Source organism: Balaenoptera physalus (assembly GCF_965194825.1).
Source record: "Balaenoptera physalus genome assembly, chromosome: 3".
NCBI classification, from domain to species: Eukaryota; Metazoa; Chordata; class Mammalia; order Artiodactyla; family Balaenopteridae; genus Balaenoptera; species Balaenoptera physalus.
Genome location: NC_138890.1, coordinates 66,877,454 through 66,902,731, shown reverse-complemented (window position 1 = coordinate 66,902,731; position 25,278 = coordinate 66,877,454). Strand labels below are relative to the sequence as shown.

Here is a 25,278-nt window from a genome sequence, read left to right as displayed (position 1 = left end):
GAGTTTTTCTTTTCCTCTTTTACTTTCTTTTTTTTTGAATTCCATTTATTTCCTTTGTTGGGTTATTAGCTATAGTGCTTCCTTTTGTTATTTTATTGGTTTATAGGGTTCAGAGTATATTTAATCATTCGCCACTAGGACTTTCCCCGAGAGAAATGAAAGCATATATCCACACAAAGACTTATACATGAATGTTCATAGCAGCTTTATTTGTAATAGCCAAAAACTGGAAACAGTCTAAATGTCCATCAATACATGAATGGATAAACAAATTTGGTATATCCATACAGTGGAATACTACTATCAATAAAAAGGAATGAACTGTTGACAGCCATAAGAACAAGAATGATTCCCAAAATAATTATGCTGAGAGAAAGAAGGCAGACCAAAAAAGTACATACTATATAATTCTATTTATATAAATATAAAAAATGCAAACTATTCTATAGTTAAATAAACTATATTTGTAGTTGTCTGGGGATCAGTGGGGGATAGGGTAAGCAAAGAGGAATGGGTGGGAAGGATTCCAAAAAGGCACATGGACGCTTTGTGGGGCAGGGTTTAATTATCTCGCTTGTGGTGATGATTTCATGAGTGTATACATATATCAAAATCCATCAAATTATACACTTTAAATATGTGCAGATTATTGTAGGTCAAGTGCATCTCATAAAGTTTTAAAAAGAAAATTGGAGGGAATTTCCTGGCGGTCCAGTGGTTAGGACTCGGCACTTTCACTGCCATGGCCAGGGTTCAGTCCCTCTTTGGGGATCTGCAAGCCACAAGGCAAGAAAGAAAGAGAGAGAAGGAAGGAAAGAAAGAAAGAAAGAAAGAAAGAAAGAAAGAAAGAGAGAAAGAAAGAAAGAAAGAAAGAAAGAAAGAAAGAAAGAAAGAAAGAAAGAAAGAAAGGAAGGAAGAAAGGAGGAAAGAAAGAAAGGAAGGAAGGAAGGAAGAAAGAAAGAAAGAAGGAAAGGAAGAAGGAAAGGAAGAAGGAAGGAAGGAAAGAAGGAATGAAGGAAGGAAAGAAAGAAAAGAAAATTGGAAAGTAAGGAAATAAAAAGTGTAATTTATAATCTTACCACCCAAATATGATAACTATTAGCAATTTGGTCACTATCAAACTCTATAGACACATTTTCAGATACCCAAGTGGTATCTGAAAATTTTCACAAACTGTAGTATTCCATTATGTTAAAAATAGTTTGACATTTCTCCCATTGCTAGCGTCAGTTTATATTCGCCAAGGTAGTAGTTGCTATTATTGTTATAATTATACTGAAATGAATACTTTTATTACCCAGTCATCCAAACAACAGATCTTGAAACCTTCCTAGGTATACCTCTCTTACCACCAAAATCAACCGATCACTAAATTCTGTCATTTCTACCTTCTCAATAGCTCTCATATCTGTCACCTCCTTTGCACTCTCATCTTTAATGTGTTAAGTTAGTATAATTGTGTTGGGCTTGCATAAATTACAAACAAGAACACAAAAATCATACAACAGAGACTCTACTGTAAGGGGATGTGTTCCCTCTGGCCTTGCAGAGAGTGATGGGGATGAGTAGCTGTATCAAGGCTCTGAGGACCAACGTCCCCAGGAGTGACCCTCATTTTTCTTCTGAAAAATTGAAATAATATCTCTCATTCTTTTATCTTAATGCTAAAGATATTAAACCAATAAATCTAGTAAAATGTGAAAAAAAATTTTTCTTGGACATTTAAATGTTGATTACAAGCTGATCAATTAATTAAATAACTATATTTTATATATCTGAGTATTAATCACACATATATATTTGCATGGGCTCAACAACTCTTTCTCAGCCAAATACACCTCCCTTGAAAGGCTTTACCAAACTCTCCCTGCAATTGTCTACTCTAAGCTCTCTAGTGACTTAAGCTTGCACCACTTAAGACACGTCTATAAGTGTTTATTAATAGCCTATGAATCCTCAGAGGACAAAGACAGGTACTTAATACTAGCTGTTAAATTTTATGTGAATGAGTGTTTTCTCCTTTGTCCACATACTCACTGATTCCCCTCAAGGCAGCTAACTAGTTAGGAATGATTTTCTTTGTGCAAGTATCTAGTTGTATTGGCTTATATGTTTAGTGATCCTATGGATTTGCCTAGTACAGAACCAATCTTTTCAGAGTACCCTCAGGACTTCTTAAGGAAGGGAATTGTTTTATCAAGTGTATACCACAATGTCCATGTAAAAATGTTACCCAATAGTTCCATGGTATTTCATTCTTGATTTTGTCCGGAATTTTGGGGAGAGTAAGATCCAGTGCTGGGGATTTATCAATGAGGTTTAATAGCATTTATTATCTATAACCCAAGTGGCTTGTAGCATATGGCAACTTGTATAAATTAACAAAGTATTCATTAATCATAGCAGGTTGAACCCAGGTGTATACTACTGTTAACTCACAATATGTCACATTCAAGTAATAAAAAATAATAATAATAAAAATAAACCCACTGAAACAGCACAAACAGGAGAGGAGTACACAGGGGCGCAGTTTCTTACATAAACTTAGCACCACTCTTTCTGTCTTCGAGCCCTCCCTGCACCTTGGCTGACGAGTGTATGGTACCATCAAGTTTGGAGCCTTTGCAAAGTTCTGTGGCACAAATTGGTTTGCTTCCTGTTGACTTTCCATCACTGTAGACTTATAATTTGGCCTTGTTTTGTTGTTTAAGTTGGCATTCAGGATTCTATCAACTTTCCAGCTTCCAAAAGAGTTGCAATTTCTCATGTTTCATCTCCTCTCCTTTTCTCTTTGCCTTATGGGTTTATGCTCTTTGTTTCTTTTCTACCATTTTAGTTAGGTGTGGGGAGGAATGGTAATAAACATGGGTTCAATTTGCTATGTTTCAGTGAAAGTCTTCTTTCCATTGTTCTCAATGTTTTTGTGTGTCTCTCCCCAACGGATAGTGAACTCCAAGGAAATCACTGTTGAAGTGTTATTTATACATCATGGTACAGTACCTTCCAAATAGGAGTTATACTACTGTTTGTGTTTATTACTGATTACCTTGAATAGCATGCACAAGTGCCTTTGGGGGTACACAAAAGACTTTTCAAGGACATTGGCAATTTCCAGGTCCTCAACTTCCATCTGTAACCTCTCCTAAAATTCATCTGAGAATGTCTGCAACCCAGGTATTGTACTGGCTTTCCTTTCTCTCTTCCTCTCTCACACTGCCTTTCTCCATTCCTCTCTCACACTGCCTTTCTCCCTTCCTCTCTCACACTGCCTTTCTCCCTCTTTCACACACACCACCACCACCACCACCACCACACCTACATCTTTTAATTTATTTATTTATGGCTGCCTTGGGTTTTTGCTGCTGCGCGCAGACTTTCTCCACTTGCGGAGAGTGGGGGCTACTCTTCGTTGCTGTGCGCGGGTTTCTCATTGAAATGGCTTCTCTTGTTGCGGAGCACAGGCTCTAGATGCGTGGGCTTCAGTCGTTGTGGCACGTGGGCTCAGTAGTTGTGGCTCGCGGGCTCTAGAGTGCGGGCTCAGTAGTTGTGGCGCACGGGCTTAGTTGCTCCACGGCACGTGGGAATCTTCCCAGACCAGGGATCAAACCCGTGTCCCCTGCACTGGCATGCGGATTCTTAACCATTACGCCACCAGGGAAGTCCCCACACCTAAATCTTTTTATGGCACAATTTTCCCAGGATGTATAAACCCACAGGACAGCATATAAAAATACAATTTGAAATATTACTTTGGGCCAATTTCTTTCAATTAAGGCACCATAACCCAAGGTCTGAATATGGATATATATTTGGCCTGTGTCTCAATTTAGATATACTGTAGAGTGGGGGATGGGAGGAAGTAATGACAAATTTTTTTTTTTTTTTTGACTGCACGGCGCAGCATGTGGGATTTTAGTTCCCCGACCAGGGATCGAAACCTCGTCCTCTGTCCTCTGCATTGGTACCACGGAGTCTTAACCACTGGACCACCAGGGAAGTCTCTAACGGCAATTTTTAATTAAAGACTTTGTCTCTTCCACCTGTTGTCAAAGAGCTTTGCTGCTGAGGAAGAGTCCTGTGAAAGTAAAAAAAGCTAAGCTGAGAAATGTTGAATTAACTAATTTCTTCCTGCTAATGGCAGGTCTCCATGTCTTAACTACCTACCCTAGAACACTATTATACAAAATGTATAAGAAACCTACTAAGACAGCACCCAGATCATGGATTCTAAACACCATTCTCCAATTAAAAATCAGGGTAGGCCCCTTGGAGAAGTGGTTGCTTCCAAAGATGGGGCAAGGAGTCCACAAGATGAACCCGGAACATCTTGTGGTCCCAGAAAGTAAGGAAGTCCTAACAAAAAGATGAGGATTTGTTGAAAGAACGAAGGAGCCTACCTGAAGGAACTCTTCTAATAATAGCCAAAGGTGGAAGAATTTGAGCAACAAAGCAACACTATTATTGAATTTTAACCCACAGAACAAAATAAACATCCAGGAGTCCACAGTACCATTTATTAAATGAATGGGGGAGAAGAGGCAGCTCTTCCTTAAGAGTATAATTCCAATTAGTATAAAGAGGGAAATGGAAAATCACCATTTGCAAAACATCACAGTAATAATTGTTCTAGACAAGATTCACTAAAAGTAGTGGCTGACTGTAAGGACAAACAATTTGCAAAGTCTCAAAGTATCTCCTCCAAGATATCTATCAACTAAAAGGGGAAAAACAGTAACTTTGCAATGGAGAAACCTGATGAAGCCACCTTCACCAAGTAATCAAGGTCAACATCACCAATAATAAATGACTTATCGACATTGGGAATTCTTCATTTCTGTGATATTCTTCCAAAAAGCATAACATCAGTTCAGTCATAAGAAAACACTAGGCAAACCCAAATTGAGGGACATTAGACAAAATAACTGATCAATACTCTTCAAAAGTGACAAGGGCATGAAAGACAAGGAAAGACTAAGGAACTTAGCCTCAGACTTAGAAGTAACTAAATGTACTTTCTGGGTAATATAATGGAAATGAAATAGAACATTACTGGGAAGGCTGATGAAATATGAGTAAGGCTTTTGATTTAATTAACAGTAGTTTATCAAATATTAATTTCTTGGTTCTGATCATTGTACTATGGTTATATAAGATGCTAACATTAGGGGAAGCTAGGTGAGGTATACATGGAAATTGTAATATTTTTATAAATTTTCTGTAAATCTACAGTCAGTTCAAAATAGCAAGTTAAAAAAGTAAATAAAACCATGACTATAAAGTACACCTTCTCTGTACTTTTTTCCATTTCCAGTGCTAACTTGGCCTAATGCCGTATTTTGATACCAAGACAAATTTACTATATTATATAGTCATACTAACAAATGTTTGTGGAGTGAAAACCTATGATCTAATTATGTCTCCTTTTGATATGTTTGTGGTTGTGGATGAGAAATAATACATTTATTACATTTGCCAGGGATTCAACATCCAGAGTTCTGCTTTTAGGCAGGATGGGGAGAAACTCTTTGGAAGTGACTCTCCACTTTGCTATTGATTCTGCTTTTTTGAGTAAACTGTGACTAGAATAAATTTCCTGTCCTCTGTACTTTTCCAGGTATACCTTTTAACATATGTAATAGTAAAAATAATTAGAATTTAAATGCTCTTACCATGTAAATGGATAAGAAATGGCATTAAGTAAAACAGCAAAGAGATAAAAGCAGCTTATTAATAAGCTCGTCAGCACAAGCTGAGCTTTATTTAATTGCAAGTGATGTAACCTATGTACACATTTGTTTCTCTTCCAAGTTTAACTGCTAAAATTGCCCTTACAGAGATTACATTGTAAACTGTATTTCATTAGTAATTTATTAAATTTGCCTGTCAATTGACACATTCTGTATGGAGCCTTAAAATGATGTTTTGAGAGTTTATTTACAATCATTGAAAGCCAATGGTTCTGTATAACAGGTAATTACATCTCTTTAAACTCACAACATACATATATTTAAACATTTAAATAGAAGTCCATTCTCTTCAAAAGTAATTTTCTACTGCTTTTTCATAAAAATATAAAAAAGACAACATCTGTAGTTTTAAAAACCTATATTTAACCCAAATCAAGATTTTTCTACAAATGATACCTCTTTCCAAAAAGTTTAAAAGACATCACAAAATAATGTGATGTTAAACCAAATAATTTCACCATGGCCTGGTACTTTACTTTTAAGAAATACTGTGCAGTATTTCTTTTTAAACTTTCATGCTAGATTTCAACTGTGTATATGCTATGTCAACACACCAGATTAATCCAAGTCATTCATATTTATGCAGTAGACTGTCATATACGACCAGATACCATATAAACTGTCATACCACAATTGCAAAATGGTAAAAGGCAATCTTTATGAAAACTTAAGAATATTTTAGTAAAAGGCAACCAACATCACTCTAATTTTCTGTAAAAATTACCTCTCTTCCTTCTACCGTTTTTTCCCCCTTTGAATGGTACCTTTTATAGCATATCAACACACAAAGGTATTTATATCACTTTTACTTAAGTTAGCTTTTTAAATGACTGTTTTCTTTTCTGATACACTGAATTTATCAAAAGGCACCAAGATTAGAGTCCTATGTAGTTTCAGAATTTTGTTCCTTTTTAAGTTCCTCTAGAATAATTTTTGTCATAAAAGGGTAACTCTAAGAACCAGAAGAAAATGAATGATACAACACAGTAACTTGAAACTTGTACCATCCAAAAGGTATAAATTTATTAATAGATTCCTTGAACTTTTCCCTTAGGACAAGAAGTCAGAACAACTTTCTGAACATAAACATAAAAATAGAGCACACTTATTAACAGTAGGAAAACTCTAAGCTTATAGAGGTATTAAATCTTACATAATAACATACAGCCAAAAGCATTAGAAATTCACTGCCAGACAGATATTCTGATGCATTATCCTGAAAACATGTCTGATACATAGCACTAACATATAACAAAGTATGGCATTTATTTCACAGGGAGAAAAGACAGGTTTCATCACAAAAAGATTTACTAGATTTCAGCTTTGATTAATTTTAGAGATATATTTTAAAGGTAAAAAAAAAAAAGATTCACCCCTAAAATAAAAAAGTCTTTATATATATAATCCATTATTAATACTCTTTATGCTCTTACAATGTAAAACATTTAGAAACTTTTGAACTCTAAAAATTTTGATCAGTTAACCTATTTGGTCTTAACACATTCTAAATTCCCTTCTGAGAATTGCATTAATGTTTTTAGTCCATCAGTCCAACATGGATGGAACAATTCTATTTCTTTTTCTTCTTCTTTGGTGGTTCATCCTCAGAGCTACTATTTGTGCTGCTGCTGCTGCTACTGGAAGAGCTGGAATCTGAGTCTGAATCGGAGGACGAGGAAGAGCTTGTGGAGGAGGCTGAAGATGATGAACTGGAGGAGCTTTCATCAGAGTCACTGTCCTCTGAGGAGGATGAGGTAGAGGTCTCTTCACTCTCTGATGAAGAATCACTGGCTGAACTGTCACTGCTGTTGCTACTGGAACTGGTTACACTCTTAGACCTATTAGACAATTATATGCATGAGAAGTTGACATTTAATAGAATGTTTAAAAGCAATTTCACTTGAGTATTATGTATATATATATACTGAAGCTTTGCTAGCATGTTATCTCTAGATTTGATGTTTCGAGGATTGCTTAACTGTAATAACCCCACTGTGCCCACCCTCTCCCCCCAACCACAAGGTCTTTTACTACAGCAATTTAACTCTCTTGGATGGAGTCTGAGATAAGTGTACCTACTATATTATGCTCCAGAGTGAATGATGTTAGAATAAAGTTGCAGTTTAACAACTGGGTTTATTTAAACCTCATGTAGAGTGGTAAATGCTCCTTAACCTTAACTACTTTATACCAGATACAGCTGGTCAATAATTTCTTACCACTCTAATAACATTTCCTAATCTAAGACAAGAGAAATTACTTACTATTTCCAGGTACAAGGACTCTAGAAAGTTGGAGAAAAAGGATAAATGAAGGAAGAAACTCCAGATAGGTAAACAGAGGAACATATCAGAAAACAGGATGATATTTAATCATGAATTGCAAACAAGAGACTTCAGATCCAAATCTTTAACTATTATTTTAAAATCACACACCCCATTCCTCCAACTAGTATTGTATATTATTTATATAATACTAAAGCCACACATACCTTTTTTTCTTGGTCTTTCTTTCTACATTAGTTTCTCCAATGCTGACAAATGTGAAGGGGGGAAAAAGCTCCTGTTAATACAGTGATTATAAACAGCTCAGACAAACGCTTCTGCTATCCCCAAAACTTTTTTCATTGGAGAAACACTTTGTCTTTTATCACATGTACTGAGAGTCCAGTGTTTATTGCTATAATCAAGAGGAAAGTTTCCTGTTGCAGGTGTATATGGTACATGCAGTCAACTTAACCAGCACTTAAGCAAGACAAATGTTATCAACTGTACTTTAGAAGCCAGGTAAGTTAGTAGTTAAGATGACCAAACACACCAATTTGATTGTTTTTTAGTTTTTTCCCAACTCATCTATTTTATTTATTCATTCTTGGCTGCACTGGGTCTCCGTTGCTGTGCACAGGCCCTCTCCAGTTGCAGCGAGCAGAGGCCACTCTTCTTTGTGGAGTGCAGGCCCCTCACCATGGTGGCCTCTCCTGTTGCGGAGCACGGGCTCTAGGTGCGTGGGCCCCAGCAGCCATAGCAAACAGGCCCAGTAGTTGTGGCTCACGGGCTCCAGAGCGCAGGCTCAGCAGCTGTGGCGCACAGGCCCAGCTGCTCCGCGGCATGTGGGATCCTCCCAGACCAGGGCTCGAACCAGTGCCCCCTGCATTGGCAGGTGGACTTCCAACCACTGTGCCACCAGGGAAGCCCCTCTTTTTTAGTTTTGAACTTAGGGTGACATGGCTAAATCGACTATTTAGTGAACAACAGAACAAAGCAAGTAATAGCACAACAGCTGTAATTTATAATTTGGGTTTCTAGAATGGTATTATAAATGGCCATTTCATATAAAAAGAAAAGCAACCTTTAATTTAAAAAACCATTTCTTAATTGATTCACTTTGCTGTACACCTGAAAAGAACACAACACTGTAAATCAACTATACTCCAATAAAAATAAAAAGTAAAAATAAAACAAAAAAAATAAAAAACTATTTCTTGTGACTTCCTTGGCAGTCTAGTAGTTAAGACTCTGTGCTTCCACTGCAGGGAGCCCGGGTTCGATCCCTGGTCTGGGAACTAAGATCCTGCATGACGCGAGGAATGGCCAAAAAAATTTAAAAAACAAAAACAAACAAACAAACAAAATATTTCTTTTTCTGCATGTCCCCCAAACGTTCAGTTATTTGCTGCTTAAGAACCAGAGACTTAATACTTCAAGACTGTGTTCCCTCACATTATTTATAAAGAACAAAGTCTGGAGATTTCTGAGTGAAATACACAAATGGCTTGCTGCTATACAGCTGCCAAACAACATGCATACTAATTCAGGCTTTAAAATTACAGATTTACTTCTATTACTATAAACTGTCCTGTAAATTTAACATTTGTATATTCTGAACTTCTCTATATTACCTAGATAACACTATATCCTTATTTCCTGGGTCCTCAAATATAAATATGTATTTATGTAAAGCTGTTTTACATGATGGAATTACTTACTGGAGAATTGTAATTTTTGCAGTCAAATCAGTGGTAGAAGTACATTTGTTAAGTCACATCACAAGAATGCAAGATCACTGAAATTCACACACTTCCATAATTTTATCATTGAACCAAAAAATCAGCAGTCTTTATGTAACAGAGCCAAAACTAAAATTCATGTAGTTCTATGTATTTTTAAGACCAAGATACTTGTGTAATACAACTAGAAAAACAAAAGTAAATGTTGAAATGAAATTATTCATAACTCTTATATTTTATTCTTTAGGACAGAGGTCTTCAAACATTTTTTGCTTACATTCCTAATAAAAGAAGTTTGAAAAATTATGTTTTTCCCCTCAAAGGGTATAAAGTCTGGCATATTATATATTAAATATTGATATTTTAAAAAGAAAATCGTTACATCATTTTGGTAATTGTAAATACCACAAAATTTGATACGTATCATAATTAATTTTAAAAAATAAATGAACAAGCTTATCTTTAACAATTGGTACTTTTACACTGTCCCTTTTCCTCTTGGAAATTGAATTTTTATCCTCCTTTCCCCACAGAATGTATCCTAATATATTTTCATGCCTGAAAATTTTAGTGATCACTTACATTTCTCTGCAATAAAAATATAGACATAACTTGATATTATATCTTTTAATTACTTGTGATCATAAGGTTTTAAAAGCGTTTAAAAATTCTGAGTTGAATTACCATTATCATTACTACTATACAAATTGATTAAAACAATGTAAAATATATTATAAATTTTAGTAACTATTATACATAAAAAAATTTCACTGGAACTGTACCTCTTAATGACATGGATTTTTTTTTTCTAGTTTATGTATCCATGGATCTTATTGCTTGACTATGACAGGGTTCAGTATCAATTTAATTCCTATATTTAACTTTTACAGATTTAACTCTGAGAAAGCTTGTTAACCTGAACAGGTAGATGGGAATAGAAAGAGTTTTGCTGTAGCAATGTCACTCAGTTCTCTGAATTCCTCCCATGTTATATTCCACAAGTCACATAACGATGTATCATTAAAATATACTTTTAAATTGACAACTCAATTAGATCCTCCTTCAATTTTACTGGGAAAAAAAATTACAAAAGAACTTGCTCCCAATAATTTGGGCCTTTTACTTTCTTACAACACCAGTATTTTGAAAAGTCTCTAGGATTTTATACATGAGCACAATATACCAAGGTAAGATTAGAGATAGGCGAGAGGTATGCCTTTCTTTTGTGAAATTAGAGAAGGGTAGGCAAGGTCTCATACAGATTTATTTTTGGAAGAAACATATATGAATATTGATAATCTAGAAACTGGTTACCTGTCTATTCCTGTATAACCCTTGAAGAGCCTTCCTGTCCACAAACTGGAAGACTGCTGCCTGCAAAATCCAGATGTTTAAGACACTATTATATTGCTAACGGTCCCCATGAAGGTGCTACTTCTAATATGCAGCACTAAGTAGACCTGACACCTTCCTGTTTCAGTTTCTCTGAAACACATAAGCTTACTTATTTCATGGGAATTTAAAAAGCATTATTCAAAGGGCATAAAAGGATAAATAACAATTTTTCCCTCCTACCCAGTTCTCCTTCTAGAAAAGAACCACTATTATCAACCATTTATATTCCCCCCCCAAAAAGCTCCATTATTCCTTTTTTCTCCCTTTTTAACATAAATGATAGTAGATTATATATATTGTTCTCTACCTTGTTTATATACTTAGTATAAGTATCTTGGGTACTTACTTTGGATATCTTTCCATATCAGTTCATATAATCTACCTCATAGTATTCTGCTGTCATTTCATTGGCAGTTGAGGCAAGAAAGCAAAGTGATTAAGAGCATGGACTCTGGAGACTGGCTAGTTGGTTTAACACTTAACTTTTCCACTTACTTGCTGTGTGACACTGAGCAAGTTACTGAATCTCTCCATGCCTCAGCTTCTTCATATGTAAAATGGGAATTATAATAGTACTTACCTTAATGGTATAGATGTGATGCTGAAATAAGCTAATAATTGTAAAGACCTTAGTATGGTGCCCGGCACACAGTAACACTCATTAAACATTACCTAATATTACAATATAATCTAAATCTGGATAACCACCATAAGATATTTAGTCCCTTAATAAATTTTATAAATACAAATAAATATTCCTTTGGACACCATATGTAACCTTACCTTTGTTGTAATAATAATCTGTTTTCTTTTTCTTTTAAAGCTTTCTTTAGTTCTGCTGTTCTTGAAGGCCTATGTAGGTACTTTCTTTTTCCTGTGCATTCATAAGTCCAATGCCCAAATTCCAAGCATTTCTGACATCTTACATGTTGTTTATTTGCTTCACTACAGAGTAAAAAATACAATACAGGCCTTAAATTTTTGAACTGACATTTTCTGTCGTGAGAAGCATAAACAATATAAGCATAAAATGATGCTTATATAAAGGTACAATTCAAAAATAAGCATCATTTTACACTTTAAATTATTTGTTAGATTTAATCACAAAGCAATACAGTAAGTGGTTAAGAGCATGGACCTGGCAGTTAGACAGAACTGAGTTCAAATCTTCTTCCCTCAATTCCATTCCAGTAATGGCAGACTAGGTAACTCAGACCAACTCTTCAGCTCAGAACTAGAAAAGACAGTCAAAACATTTTTAACAATGTGCTCGAGGTACCAGAGAACTAAAAAGAGATTAAAGAATAACCAAGCCAAGATATGGAAGAAGCTGGAAACCCAGAGTGGTCAGCCCTACATTTAAGTCAACTCTTGTGCTGGGGTCTTTTCCCAACTCAGGAGGGTAAGCAAGCATCACTTATAAGGAGCAAGGGAGACAAATTATGCATTCAGAGTTGGGACTCTGAAGGGCTTTACCCTAAGAATAAAGCAACTGCTTATCAAGTGCAGCCCAGCTTCTAGTCACCTAGGAGACTAAGAAAAATCTCAGTCCCTGAAATTGAATTAAGGTGTGGCAAGTGAAGAAAAATAGATAAAGGAATTGGAAAGGAAGAAATAAAATTGTCATTCCTTACTGATGATGTATCATGTAAATGGCAAATCCAACAGACTCTACAGATAAAAAAAATTTTTTTTGGCCCTGCCATGCGGCATGTGGGATCTTACTTCCCCAACCAGGGATCGAACCCTTGCCCCTTGCATTAGGAGCGTGGAGTCCTAATCACTGGATCGCCAGGGGAGTCCCAAAACATTTTTTAATAATTAGAATTCATAAGTGAGTTTAGAAAGGTTTTATATTGGGGTCAGTAAACTTTGTCTATAAAGTGTCAGAGAGTCAATATTTTAGGCTTTGCAGACCAAGAGGCAAAATTGAAGATATTACAAAGGTATTTATATCACAAGAGAGAAAACAAATTTCTACAAATATTTTATTAACAAAAATATTTCACATAAAAGAGGGTTATTAATGAGAAGAATGGAATTCTTTTCTATAAGATAACATTTCACTGAATTGAGGTTCAAAATTAGTGTTCTCTATCATCAAATCGATCATATATATACAAACATATGTAAAAAGCATTCTTAGTTTGCAAGCCTACAACAGGCAGCAGGCAGGATTCAGTGGACTATCATTTGCCAAACTTTCTATTAGATATTAGGTCAACACATAAAAATCAATTGAGTTTCTACTTAACAAAAATAGTTAAAAATAAAATTTTAAAAGGTGGTATTTATAACATCCTGAAAAATAACAAGCACTTATAAATAAGTGAAAGAAAATATGTGCAAGAATTCTATGCAGAAAACAAACATTACTGAGAGAAATTAAACATCTAAATAAGCAGCTAAATAAAAGCATTACCATGTTCATAGACTGAAAGACTCAATATTGTAAAAAATGTCCATTCTCCCCAAACTGATCTATAGATTCGAAGCAATGCCAATCAGAATCTCAACAGGTGCTTGTTTGGTATGGAACTTAAACTTATTCCCTAAAATGTATATGAACATTCATAAGGCCAAGAATAGCCAAAATACCCTTATAAAGGAAAAAGTAGGGAAGACTTGGATTAAAAGAAATTGACTTGTGGTGATCATTTTGTAATGTACGGAAATATTGAATCTCTTTGTTGTACACCCGGAACTAACGTAGTGTTGTACGTAAATGATATTTCAAAAACAAACAAAAAAATTATTAAAAAAAGAGTTCAGATTTGTGGTTAACAGAGGTGGGGGACAGGGGGAGCAGCAACTGGATGAAGGCAGTCAAAGGTACAAACTTCTAGTTATAAGATAAACAAGTACTAGGGATGTAATGTACAACATGATTAATGAAAGTAACAGCTGTATTTTATACATGAAAATTGTTAAGAGAGTAAATCTTAAGAGTTCTCATCACAAGAAAAAAACTTTTTGTCTTCTGTTTCTTTAATTTTGTATCTCTATGAGATGATGGATGTTCACTAAACTTATTGTTAACAGTGACTTCATGACGTATGTAAATCAAATCATTATGCTTAAACTTATACAGTGCTGTACGTCAACTATATCTCAATAAAACTGAAAGAAAAAAATAAAAGACAGTGACTTATGATACAGCTATAATAACTAAGAATGTGAGATTGGAGCAAATATATACAAATATGCCAGTGGAACAGAACAGAATGTCCCGAAATAGACTAATGTATACATGAGCAATTTATGACAACCATGGCATTAAAGAGCAGTGGGGGGAAAGGTTAGATTATAAATGATGTAGGGACAACTGGTTATGCATATGGTAAAATTAAGACTTAACCATAAGCCAACAATGATTACAGACTTGGCCAAACAATAAGGTTTAAAAGACAGTATAAAAAAAGTGACATATTTGAGTTAGGAATTCTTAAGAAACAAAAACAAAGCACTAAGACTTCCCTGGTGGCGCAGTGGTTAAGAATCCACCTACCAACGCAGGGGACACGGGTTCGAGCTCTGGTCCGGCAAGATCCCACATTCTGCGAAGCAACTAAGCCCGTGTGCGACAACTACTGAGCCTGCGCTCTAGAGCCCGCAAGCCATAACTACTGAGCCCATGGGCCACAACTACTGAAGCCTGCGTGCCTAGAGCCCGTGCTCCGCAACAAGAGAAGCCACCGCAATGAGAAGCCCGTGTACCGCAAGGAAGAGTAGCCCCCACTCACCACAACTAGAGAAAGCCTGCGTGCAGCAACGAAGACCCAACGCAGCCAAAAATAATAAATAAATACATTAATTTTTTTAATACATTAATTTTTTAAAAAGCACTAATCATAAAAGATTGATAAATTAGAATTACTAAAATTAAGAATTTTCAAAAATTAAGAATTTCTGTTCATCAAAATATACTATAAAGAGAGTAAAAAGAGAAGCCAAAGAGTGGGAGAAGATATTTGTAACACATTTTGCCAACAGCTTCATCTTAAGTATACAAAGAACTCTTATGAATCATTAAGGAAAATGATGTGTAATAGAAAAATAAGATAAAGTGGAAGATGGAAAAGCAGTACAAAAATGGGATTGGGAAACAAATTAATAAACACATGAAAAGGTGCTCATTACTAACCTAAGAAAAAACAAAAACCACTATAGTTGAAGAAATGCATACTCTACAGTCCAGCAATTCCACTTGCAGGTACTTACATAATAGAAATCTACACAAAACTATACCAGATAACATGTATAATAATATTGGAATATTGCTTTCCTTTATGTAGCTTTTAAAAGTTTTGAAATAATCACAATCTTATAGAAAAGCTGTTAAGTACAGTTCAAAGAACTATTTTTCCTAAATCATTTGTGAACTGTTTTTGCTGAGCCATTTGTAAGTTGCCAACCTGATGCCTCATCAAACCAGAATACTTTACTGCATGTTTTCTATAAACTAGGACATTCTCATATACACAATGTAACCATCAAAATCAAGAAGTTAATGTTGATACCTTCAAGATCCCATTTAAGTTTAATCTTCAGACCCCATTTAAGTTTCATCAAATGTCCCAAAAACGTTCTCTATAGCAAAATCCAGTTCTGCATCAATGTTGCACATGTTGTCATGTCTCTTTAGTCTCCTTCTGTCTGGAAGAGTTCCTCAGTCCTGTGTCTTGCTTTACATGACCTTGACTCTTTTTGATGATTACGGCCAGTTATTTTGTAGAATGTGTTTCAATTTTGAGTTGGAGGATTTGCTTCCAAGTTCACTCATGTGGCTAATGGGAGGCTTCAGTTCCTTGCCTGCTGGCCTCTCCATAGGGCTGCTTACAACATGGCTTTACCCAGGGAGAGTAACCAAGATAACTCAAGAAAGAAGTCAGTCTTTTATCACCCAATCTTGGAAATGACATACCATTACTTTTGCTATATTCTACTGGTCATACAGACCAACTCTGGTACTCTCTGGAGGAGAGTACACATGAAGCAGGGATCACTGGAGATCATCTTGGAGGCTGGCTACAACATCTGATATCTCTATATGATTAGATTCAAGCCATGTATTTTTGGCAGGAATATAACAGAAATGTGCCGTGTTCTTCTCACTGTATTCCTGTCAGGTGACACAAGACTTCAATTTGTCTTGTTACTGATGATGTTCGTTTTGATCCCTTCATTAAGGAGGGTCAACCAGATTTTGCAATATAAAGTTATTTTTTGTCCTTTTGTAATTGAGGTGGTTTTAAATTATGTCCACAAGTTCGATGATATCCTTACTTCAAGGGTTGGAGCCTAACTACCCTCCCCGTAAGTGTGGCTAAGACTTAGTGACTTGCTTCTAACTAACAGAATAAAGCAGGGTGATGGAGCGTGACTTTAAAGATTAGCTCATGTAGCTGCCATGTCATGAAAACACTCAAGCAGCCTCTAGGGAGGCCCACATGGTGAGGAACTGAGGCTTCCTGCCAACAGCCCTGTGAATAGCTATCTTGGAAGCAGATCCTCCAGCTGTGGTCAAGTCTTCAGATGACTGCAGCCCCTGGCAACATCCTGACCACAAACATATGGAGAGAACCTGAGTCAGAACCACTCAGCTGGGACTTCCCTGGTGGTCCAGCGGTAAAGAAGCCGCTTCAAAACACAGGGTACGCGGGTTTGATCCCTGGTTGGGGAACTAAGATCCCACATGCCGCAGGGCAACTAAGCCCGCGTACCACAACTACTGAGCTCCCGCGCCTCAACTAGAGTCCGCGAGCCGCAAACTACATAGCCCATGTGCTCTGGAACCCACGTGCCACACTACAGAGCCCATGTGCCCTGGAGCCTGCGTGCCACAACTAGAAAAGAGAAAACCCACATGCCACTAGAGAGAAGCTCACACGCCACAACAAAAGATCATGCATGCCTCAATGAAGATCCCGCGTGCCACAACTAACACCTGAGGCAGCCAAAAAAAAAAAAAAAAAAAAGAAAGAAAAAAGAACTACTCAGCTAAGTCACTCATGAATTCCTGACCACAGAACTGAGATGTTTATTGTTAGAAGTCACTAAATTCTGGGGTAATTTGTTATACAACTATAATTAATAACTAATAAAGCAATTAATAAGTATTTTGTGGGTTGGTATTTGAAAGTACATAAATATCCTGCTCATTAAATTTTTAGTTCATTTATTCATCTATCAGTATGAACTTATTTTTCTATTTTATTGAATGAGTTACTATCCGTTACCACGATTTATTTTGATGCTCAGATTGCCCTAGATTTGGTCAGTGGGAATCCTTCCAAGTTGGATTCTGTGTTCTTTTGACATGTTTCCTTCATTCTTTGAGCACTTCCTTGCTTTCTGGTACAACAAAAAATTCCAGGCTCATCTTATACTTTCCCTGTCCTGAAATCAGGCCTTTCCAGGCCTGAAATCAGCCTGATGGAACCCTGATGACATTCAGAGTCAAGATCAGGGCACACATGTGCTCACTGTAACTGGAATGTTGCTGCTCCCAGGTACCCTCAGTGGACAGAGCTAGGGAACAACACACACATTACTATCCATGTATCAAATACACACACTTACAGCTACACTTAACTACATATTTTGAAAACCATGAATTCATAGCGATCCCTTTAATTCCAATCCAACTTCACAGAATGTACTCTATTTTCTCCTTCCCCATACCTCCTCCTCCTTCAGTGAGAAATCTGGCTCCCATTACCCTTAACAGATTTACTTATTTGGTCAATTTGTCTTATGAAACCAATTGCCCATTGTTGCCCCCTCCCCCTGACAGATGCCCTCTTTACTCCACTTGGGCTCTAGCGCTCTGCCCTTTGCTGTCCTCCCACACGCACCATGTGAACATGCTCCTCACCCTGCTTGGGCTCTGACTTCCACTGCCAGGCCAGCCCACCTCACATGAACTCATTTCTCTTTCTATTTAGACTGTGCCACCCCATACCAAATTATACCTCCCCTCCCCCATGGAGACATTCTCCCCACTAGGGTGACAACTTGTGCTAAATGGCTCTCCCTGTGTGGAAACCCCCCTCACTCTGCTTGGGATCTGGTGCCCTGCATTGGACCTTCCCTCAACTGGATGCCCTCTGCACCCTGCTGGCACTGCAAGCCAGTTCACGTCCCTATGTGGATGCCCTAGTCACTCCCCTTCAGCTCTGATACTCCAGTGCCAGGTCAGTCCTCTGCATGGATCCATACCACCTCACGGCTTTAGGACTAACTTGTTCAAGTAGGCAAGAGGAAGAGGAAGAACTATAATAATATTCTTAACAACAAGATTTGTAAAATCCTCAAAACTGGAAATAATATCAAAGAAGAATGTATGATCTGTGGTATAGAATACACTGGAATACTTCATAGTAATAAAAATGAACAAATTCCAGCTTAATTTAGCTCAGATGGAGCTTAGATATAAGAAGCTAAACTCAAAAGAATCTAAATTGTCTGATTCTGTGTAAAGGTTAAAGACAGGCAAAATTAAACTCTAGTGAATAGTTAGATGGTAAAAGCACAGAACAGAAGCAAGTAAGTAATTACCATAAATGTTAGGACAGTGGTTACTTTAGGAAGCAGGGAGGAGGTTGTGATTGGGAAAGCGCCTTGGTGGCATCTAGTATATTGGCAATTTTTTATTAAATACTTGATCTGGGTGGTAGTTACATGGGATGTTCTCTTTATAATTACCTATTAAGGACATATTTATGTTGTCTGAACTTTTTTGTAGATGTGTTATAGTTCACAACAATAAAAATTTTTAAAAATCTTGGCTCTTTCACTACAATAGCTTTAGGCTCGTTAGCAAGCCACTTTTTGAACTTCAGTTTCTATTCTAAAAAATGGGATAATATCTACTTCACTAGGTTATTGTGAGAATTAGATAAGACCATAACCGTGGTTTATACTTACTGTGTGCCAGGAATTTAGCTAAGTACTATTTATACATAAATACATCTAATCCCCATGACAACCCAATGAGTTTGAGAACAATATCCCCATTCTACAGACTGCGATGTTTGTATAGAAAGCAGTAAGGAATCTGGCATAAAGTAATACACAAATAAATGGGAGTTGTGAATATCAATCCACACATTAGGCTAATCAATTATCTGGACTAACAATACATGGCAATTTAAATTTTCTCAAAACATGGTTGCATGATGGGATGGATGCTGGATTCTTAATTTCGACCTAGAGCAGTCACCTTTTTATCCCTGGAGAACACATAATTGGTGTTCAGTAAATGTTTGTAAAATGAATGACTGTTTAAATAGGCAAGGGTTTAAGAGGACATATACTGTTTATAGTATGCTTTTCATTAATGAATTCCCACATCGTCAGCCAGCTTCTGTAATTTTGACAGTCATTTATTTTTAGCATTTGTTCAAAAATTAAGCCAATCCTAATGTGAAGAACTAATGTTTCAAGCAAGGAAATACTACTCAGTAGTAGTTTCTTTTTTTTTTTTTTAATAAATTTAATTATTTTTTGCTGCGTTGGGTCTTCGTTGCTGAGCAGGGACTACTCTTCGTTGTGGTGCGTGGGCTTCTCTTTGAGGTGGCTTCTCTTGTTGCGAGCACGGGCTCTAGGCGCACAGGCTTCAATAGTTGTGGCACGTGAGCTCAAGTAGTTGTGGCTCGCGGGCTCTAGAGCGCAGGCTCAGTAGTTGTGGCGCACGGGCTTAGTTGCTCCGCGGCATGTGGGATCTTCCCGGACCAGGGCTCGAACCCGTGTCCCCTGCATTAGCAGGCGGATTCTTAACCACTGCGCCACCAGGGAAGTCCTGAGTGGTAGTATTGAAAGATAATAAAGAAGAGTCAGTTTTTTGCCTAGTAATAGTTCATAAATTGCGGTAAGCAACTGCCAGAACCATGACTATAACTTCAGAGCTTATCTGAATGTGTAATGTAGCAAATTGTTAAGGCTATCAATAATAAAACACTCTATGGACTTAATATTAAGTTACCCACCTTTCAGGCAAAAAGAACCACTAACACATTTAATATATACACAATTGTAATATGCATTCCAGAAATAATAAATTCAAAAACATTAAAGGATAATTAGTAAAAAATGTAAAATCATGACTCTCATATAATTATAAAATGAACACATTTCAAAGGTTTTATTTAATCATTAATTAATAAGGGAACCAGTAAGATGTTGCAACTGGTTCAAAACAGAATCCACACAACACACATACATGGGCAATCAGGAATGCAGGAAACGAATTTACAAATAGTTAAAAACTGGTCAATAGACACAGGGCAAGAATCAGTTGTACTGCCTTTTCATGGGTAAGAATCTTTTCTACCAGCTTTCTACAATTTACAGAGTTATTTTAAAATAGCTCAAAGAGGGCTTCCCTGGTGGCGGAGCGGTAAAGAATCCGCCTGCCAATGCAAGGAACACGGATTCGAGCCCTGGTCCGGGAAGATCCCACATGCCGCGGAGCAACTAAGCCCATGGGCCACAATTACTGAGCCTCCGCTCTAGAGCCCATGAGCCTCAACTACTGAAGCCCGCACGCTTAGAGCCCGTGCTCCACAACAAGAGAAGCCACCGCAATGAGAAGTCCGCACACCGCAACGAAGAGTAGCCCCCGCTCGTCACAGCTAGAGAAAGCCCGCGCGCAGCAACAAAGACCCAACTCAGCCAAAAATAAACTAAAAAACAAAACATATATATATATATATATATATATATATATATATATATGAGCCATATGTGTGTGTATATATATATATATATAGATATATATATATATATGAGCCATATATATATATATATATGGCTCAAAGACAGTGAGGCACAGGCCCTCACAGAGTCACTAGCCAGGATAGGGAATTAGACAAATCAGTCAGTAATCTTTCTTTTTTTTTTTAAATCCATTTCAAAGCCTTTCACAATATTTCCTAACAATGAAAATATGGAGGAGGGTGGAAGCCTCTCAGAATCAAGGAAATAAAGTCTTCTCCAACTCATAGTTTGTTTTCCCAATATTAAGAAACTTATAACCTGGGATCCCAGCCATTAAAAATATTATCTACCAGCACTGTGGAGTTTGCTTTTTGTTGTTATAAACAAAACATTCACCAATATCTAAAGCCCACCTATGATGTTCTAAACATTAACACCCTTAAAAATACTTAAATCTTCCATATAGAATACTGAATGAGACACACCTATAATTTCAAAATGAACAAGATCAGCATTTATTTCTTTTCAAATGAATACCCTATTTAATAATATTCCATTTCTATATTCTAAGCTAAGGCTTAAGGAAGCGTTTTAATGGTACAGCCTTTTTGGGTGAAACCACCTTCTTTGATACCATTTCTGTCAGATTGGCAAAGCTGTTTTTTAAGCCTATTGTTGGCAAAGATGGAGGATGGGCACTCTAAATATAGTAAGATACACATTCTTAATTGCTGGTAAGAATGTAAGTTGCAGAGACTTTCTGAAGGGCTATTTGGTAATATGCAACAAAAATCTTAAAAATGTACATACCAAATAAACAAAAAATATAATATAAATGATGATTATCTATCTAGAAAATCCCTAAGAATACAAAATGGAGCTACTAGGACTAATAAATGAGTTTAATAAGGTCACAGGATACAAGGTCAATATACAAAAGTCAATATACTAGGAACAAACAATTGGAAATTGAAATTAAAAAAAATACTATTACAATACTTACTTGTACCCTTGTTAGACTCAACATAGAGTTCCAGCCTGTCAAGACCTTTCCGGATTGGGATTTCGTCATCCATTGTATTAGTTATCCCTCTCAGCTTTGTGTCAACTGCAGGTTTGATAAACACGCACATGTGTCCTCATCCAAGTCATTTATAAAAATGTTGACAAGACCAAACTGAGGACCAAACTCTGCAGGCCACCATGGGATACCTCTATATATTTACTTAAACCCATTAAACAATACTCTTTGTCCATGATGTTCAATTGATGTACCTAATTGTTCTGTTTTCACAAGGATATTGTGAGAGACTTTTCAAGATGCCTTTTTGAAATCCAAATACCTAAAAGGCAAAAAGAGTATCAATCTGTAATGACTTGATACCTGATGATCTTGGCTTTTCTTTCTGAACGTATTTAATAAATCCAGCCAGAATTTTGGCTGGAATGGATATCAAGTTCACTGGTCTGGTGTGTGGAATCTACCATTCTCACTTTGAAAATCAAAACAGCATTTGCCTACATCCAGTCCTTCAGCATCGCTCCTGTTTGCCAGCGGTTCTCAGATTACCAACAGCAGTACAGCCGTCTCACCTGGAAAATCTCTGTTATGTTGGGGAGCAATCACCTGGGTCAAGTGCCTTAAACACATTCAGAGTGGATTAGGGCTCTATAACTCACTCCTCAAGTATCTTGGGCTTCAGTTCCAGTCTTCTCATTCTGCATATAATTATATGTGAGTGAAATCTGATTCAAAGTTAAGTCCCTGAAAGATCTGCTGAATGAAAAGTTCAAATTTCCCCCTTTTCCTCCTTTAGTCCAAAGACTTTTAAAAACAATGTCAATAGTACTTTCTCACTTCTCATAACTTGTAGTTTAAGACTTGTTCTTATGGAAGTGCTATATGCTCTTTATAAATAAAATTAAATCTTTTTGATGAATATAAAATGAAAAGTAAAGGCTCCTCTTCTGCTTTCCCCCCAAAATATTCCCCAAATTCTCCTGGACTCCCCTTGCCTCTAAAGGCCCTCCCTCTCCAACTCCCTGGGAACTGTCCCGACAGTCTGCAAACCATGACAGGTTTCATTATACACCATGTTTTCTTTCCAGTAAGACTAGAAGCTCCTAAAGCTAAGATTGTCTTTTACTTCTGTGTAGCTCATGTACCAAATACAAGCATACTGCAGAAATGGACCAGCTGTTTAACTGTCTGATACTCCAAAACTTATGTTAAAAGCGCTAGAAGTCTTACTTTCACTTCATATTTAAGTGGACATTGGTTGGTTTTGTCAATCTAGCAATCATTACCTCCTCTGACCTACCCACCCATTCATTTATTTTTATTTTATTTTATGTTTTTTCCCACCCATTGGTTTATAAGGATCCATTCAATTACGCTGGGAAGAGAATGAGATCCAAGTCAATCAAAGCTTCATAATCCCATAGACATGTTTCAGGGTAGGGTATGTAACCCAATCTAGACAATGAGATGTTATCAACTTGAAGCTGAGAGGATATAAAGGACCCTAGATACTGCAGCCATCTTAGGACCAAAGGAGTGATCTAACCAAGTATGGAACCAACACCCAAAAGGGCAAACCTGAGAGAGATTACTCTGGTGATATCATTTAGTGCACATCTATTAAGTATTACTGTTACTCCATTCTTGATCTCAGAACCATATGACTTCAAAGCCTTCTTCCTCCACCAAGCATACTACTACTTCATTCTGATTCCTTAAGTCTTTATCCTTATGTTCAAGGAACCTCATCAGGCATGAGAGGTAGTCTGATGAAAGGGAGAAGAGAAGGATCAGGGCTCTTAGAATACAAAATATAAATATAAAAAGAAATACAGGGGCTTCCCTGGTGGAGCAGTGGTTAAGAACCCGCCTGCCAATGCAGGGGACACGGGTTTGAGCCCTGGTCCGGGAAGATCCCTCATGCCATGGAGCAACTAAGCCCGTGCACCAACAACTACTGAGCCTGCGCTCTAGAGCCCGCGAGCCACAACTACTGGGCTCGCATGCCACAACTACTGAAGCCCTCGCACCTATAGCCTGTGCTCTCCAACAAGACATGCCACTGCAATGAGAAGCCCGCGCACCGCAAGGAAGAGTAGCCCCCACTCGCCGCAACTAGAGAAAGCCCGCGCGCAGCAACGAAGACCCAATGCAGCCAAAATTAAATAAATTTATTTAAAAAGGAATATAAATATACACATTAGAGCAGACTGTGAGCGATATATTATTAACGGGCAAATGGTGATACCGTGAAAAGCTAACAGAGTGAAAAAGTGTCAGACGTTGTTTGGGTATGCAGACTGGTAGAAGAAAAAAAAAGGTTTCACAAGAAAGGGGCATCTGGCACAAACTCCTGCATTATCTGTTCACAGCAAACCTCTTGTGCTATTCTCTCTCGCTCATTATCCACAATGGCCATCTTTTGTTTCTTAAAAACTAAGTTCTTTGCTGTCTCAAAACAATTATGCTAGTCTGGGTGTTCTTTCCCCAAATCCTCTCATGACTCCTTCCTTTCTCACATTTCCGATCTCTGTTCAAACGGCACCTCTTCAGAGATGCCTTTCCAGTCCAACCAACCTAACCTGGACCTTTTTCTCTTTCCATCACCTCTTATTTCCTTCAAAGCTCTTGTCATCAACTGTATTTACTTAAAATGTTTAGTTTATCGGCTCTTTCCACCAGTAGAATGTAAGCTTCCTGAAAGCAGGGATTCTGTCTTGAACACCTCTTTTTACTTACACCCAAATACCGGCATAGAGCGATAGGTAATGCATAAATTAATATTTGTTGGAGAATGAATGGCAGAAAGTGAGACGAGAGCTTGGCAGAAAAGTCAGGCTGTTCCTAGGGAAGGCGATAGGAAGGGGCAGGAAAAACCAGCTGGGCTGGACGTTGCACAGGAAGCTGAAGGTTTACGTCGGCGAGACTAGGCGGTGTTGGACGAGGGCTACAGGCTTCGCCCGGTCACGCGTGGGGGTGGGCGGCCGGGTTGGCAAAGGGGCATAAAACTCTTAGCGAGACTTAACACGAGACTCTCTTCAGGCACCCCTAGGTCCCGCCCAGCGGTCTTACGCAGCCGTCTTCCACGAAATCGCTAATCCACATACATCAAACTTACCGCCCTGGCCCGAGCCCCTTGCGGGCAGGCGACGTGTGAGAAAAACGGCCAACCTCCGCCGGGCCACGCTGAGGATCCCACACCGACCCCGCATACCGGCGCCCGCTCACTAGGCGGCTGACGCGCTTCTCCCCGCCCCCAGCCCGCCCCGCGGCCCGACTCCGGCCCTAACTTACGCTTGTCTCCGGGCTATGAGGCGATGCATGGGAGTCGCCATCTTAGCGCGGCTGAGGCCTGCCGCGCTGGGTTTTGGGAAACTCCTCAGAGGGGG

General features: G+C 37.6%; 1 protein-coding gene and 1 long non-coding RNA gene across 4 annotated transcripts in view; one reads left to right on the top strand and one right to left on the bottom strand.

The window, feature by feature from the left end:
* The window catches only part of LOC309657420, a 1,054,509-nt gene that overhangs the window by 69,797 nt on the left and 959,434 nt on the right, over positions 1-25,278 (top strand). The window lies entirely within an intron of this gene.
* ZCCHC10 (zinc finger CCHC-type containing 10) lies at positions 4-25,278 on the bottom strand. 3 transcript variants are annotated; one of them, XM_082454816.1, is made up of 4 exons: positions 25,184-25,278; positions 11,932-12,093; positions 8,239-8,280; positions 4-7,585 (listed from the first exon to the last, which is right to left on the bottom strand). In XM_082454816.1, the coding sequence occupies exons 1-4, from the start codon at positions 25,222-25,224 to the stop codon at positions 7,318-7,320; spliced, it is 513 nt and encodes a 170-aa protein (XP_082310942.1). In that variant the 5' UTR covers positions 25,225-25,278; the 3' UTR covers positions 4-7,317. The 3 variants fall into 3 exon arrangements, with proteins under 3 accessions (XP_082310942.1, XP_082310943.1, XP_082310944.1); XM_082454817.1 differs by lacking the exon at positions 8,239-8,280; XM_082454818.1 differs by lacking the exon at positions 11,932-12,093 and having other exon boundaries at positions 25,184-25,252.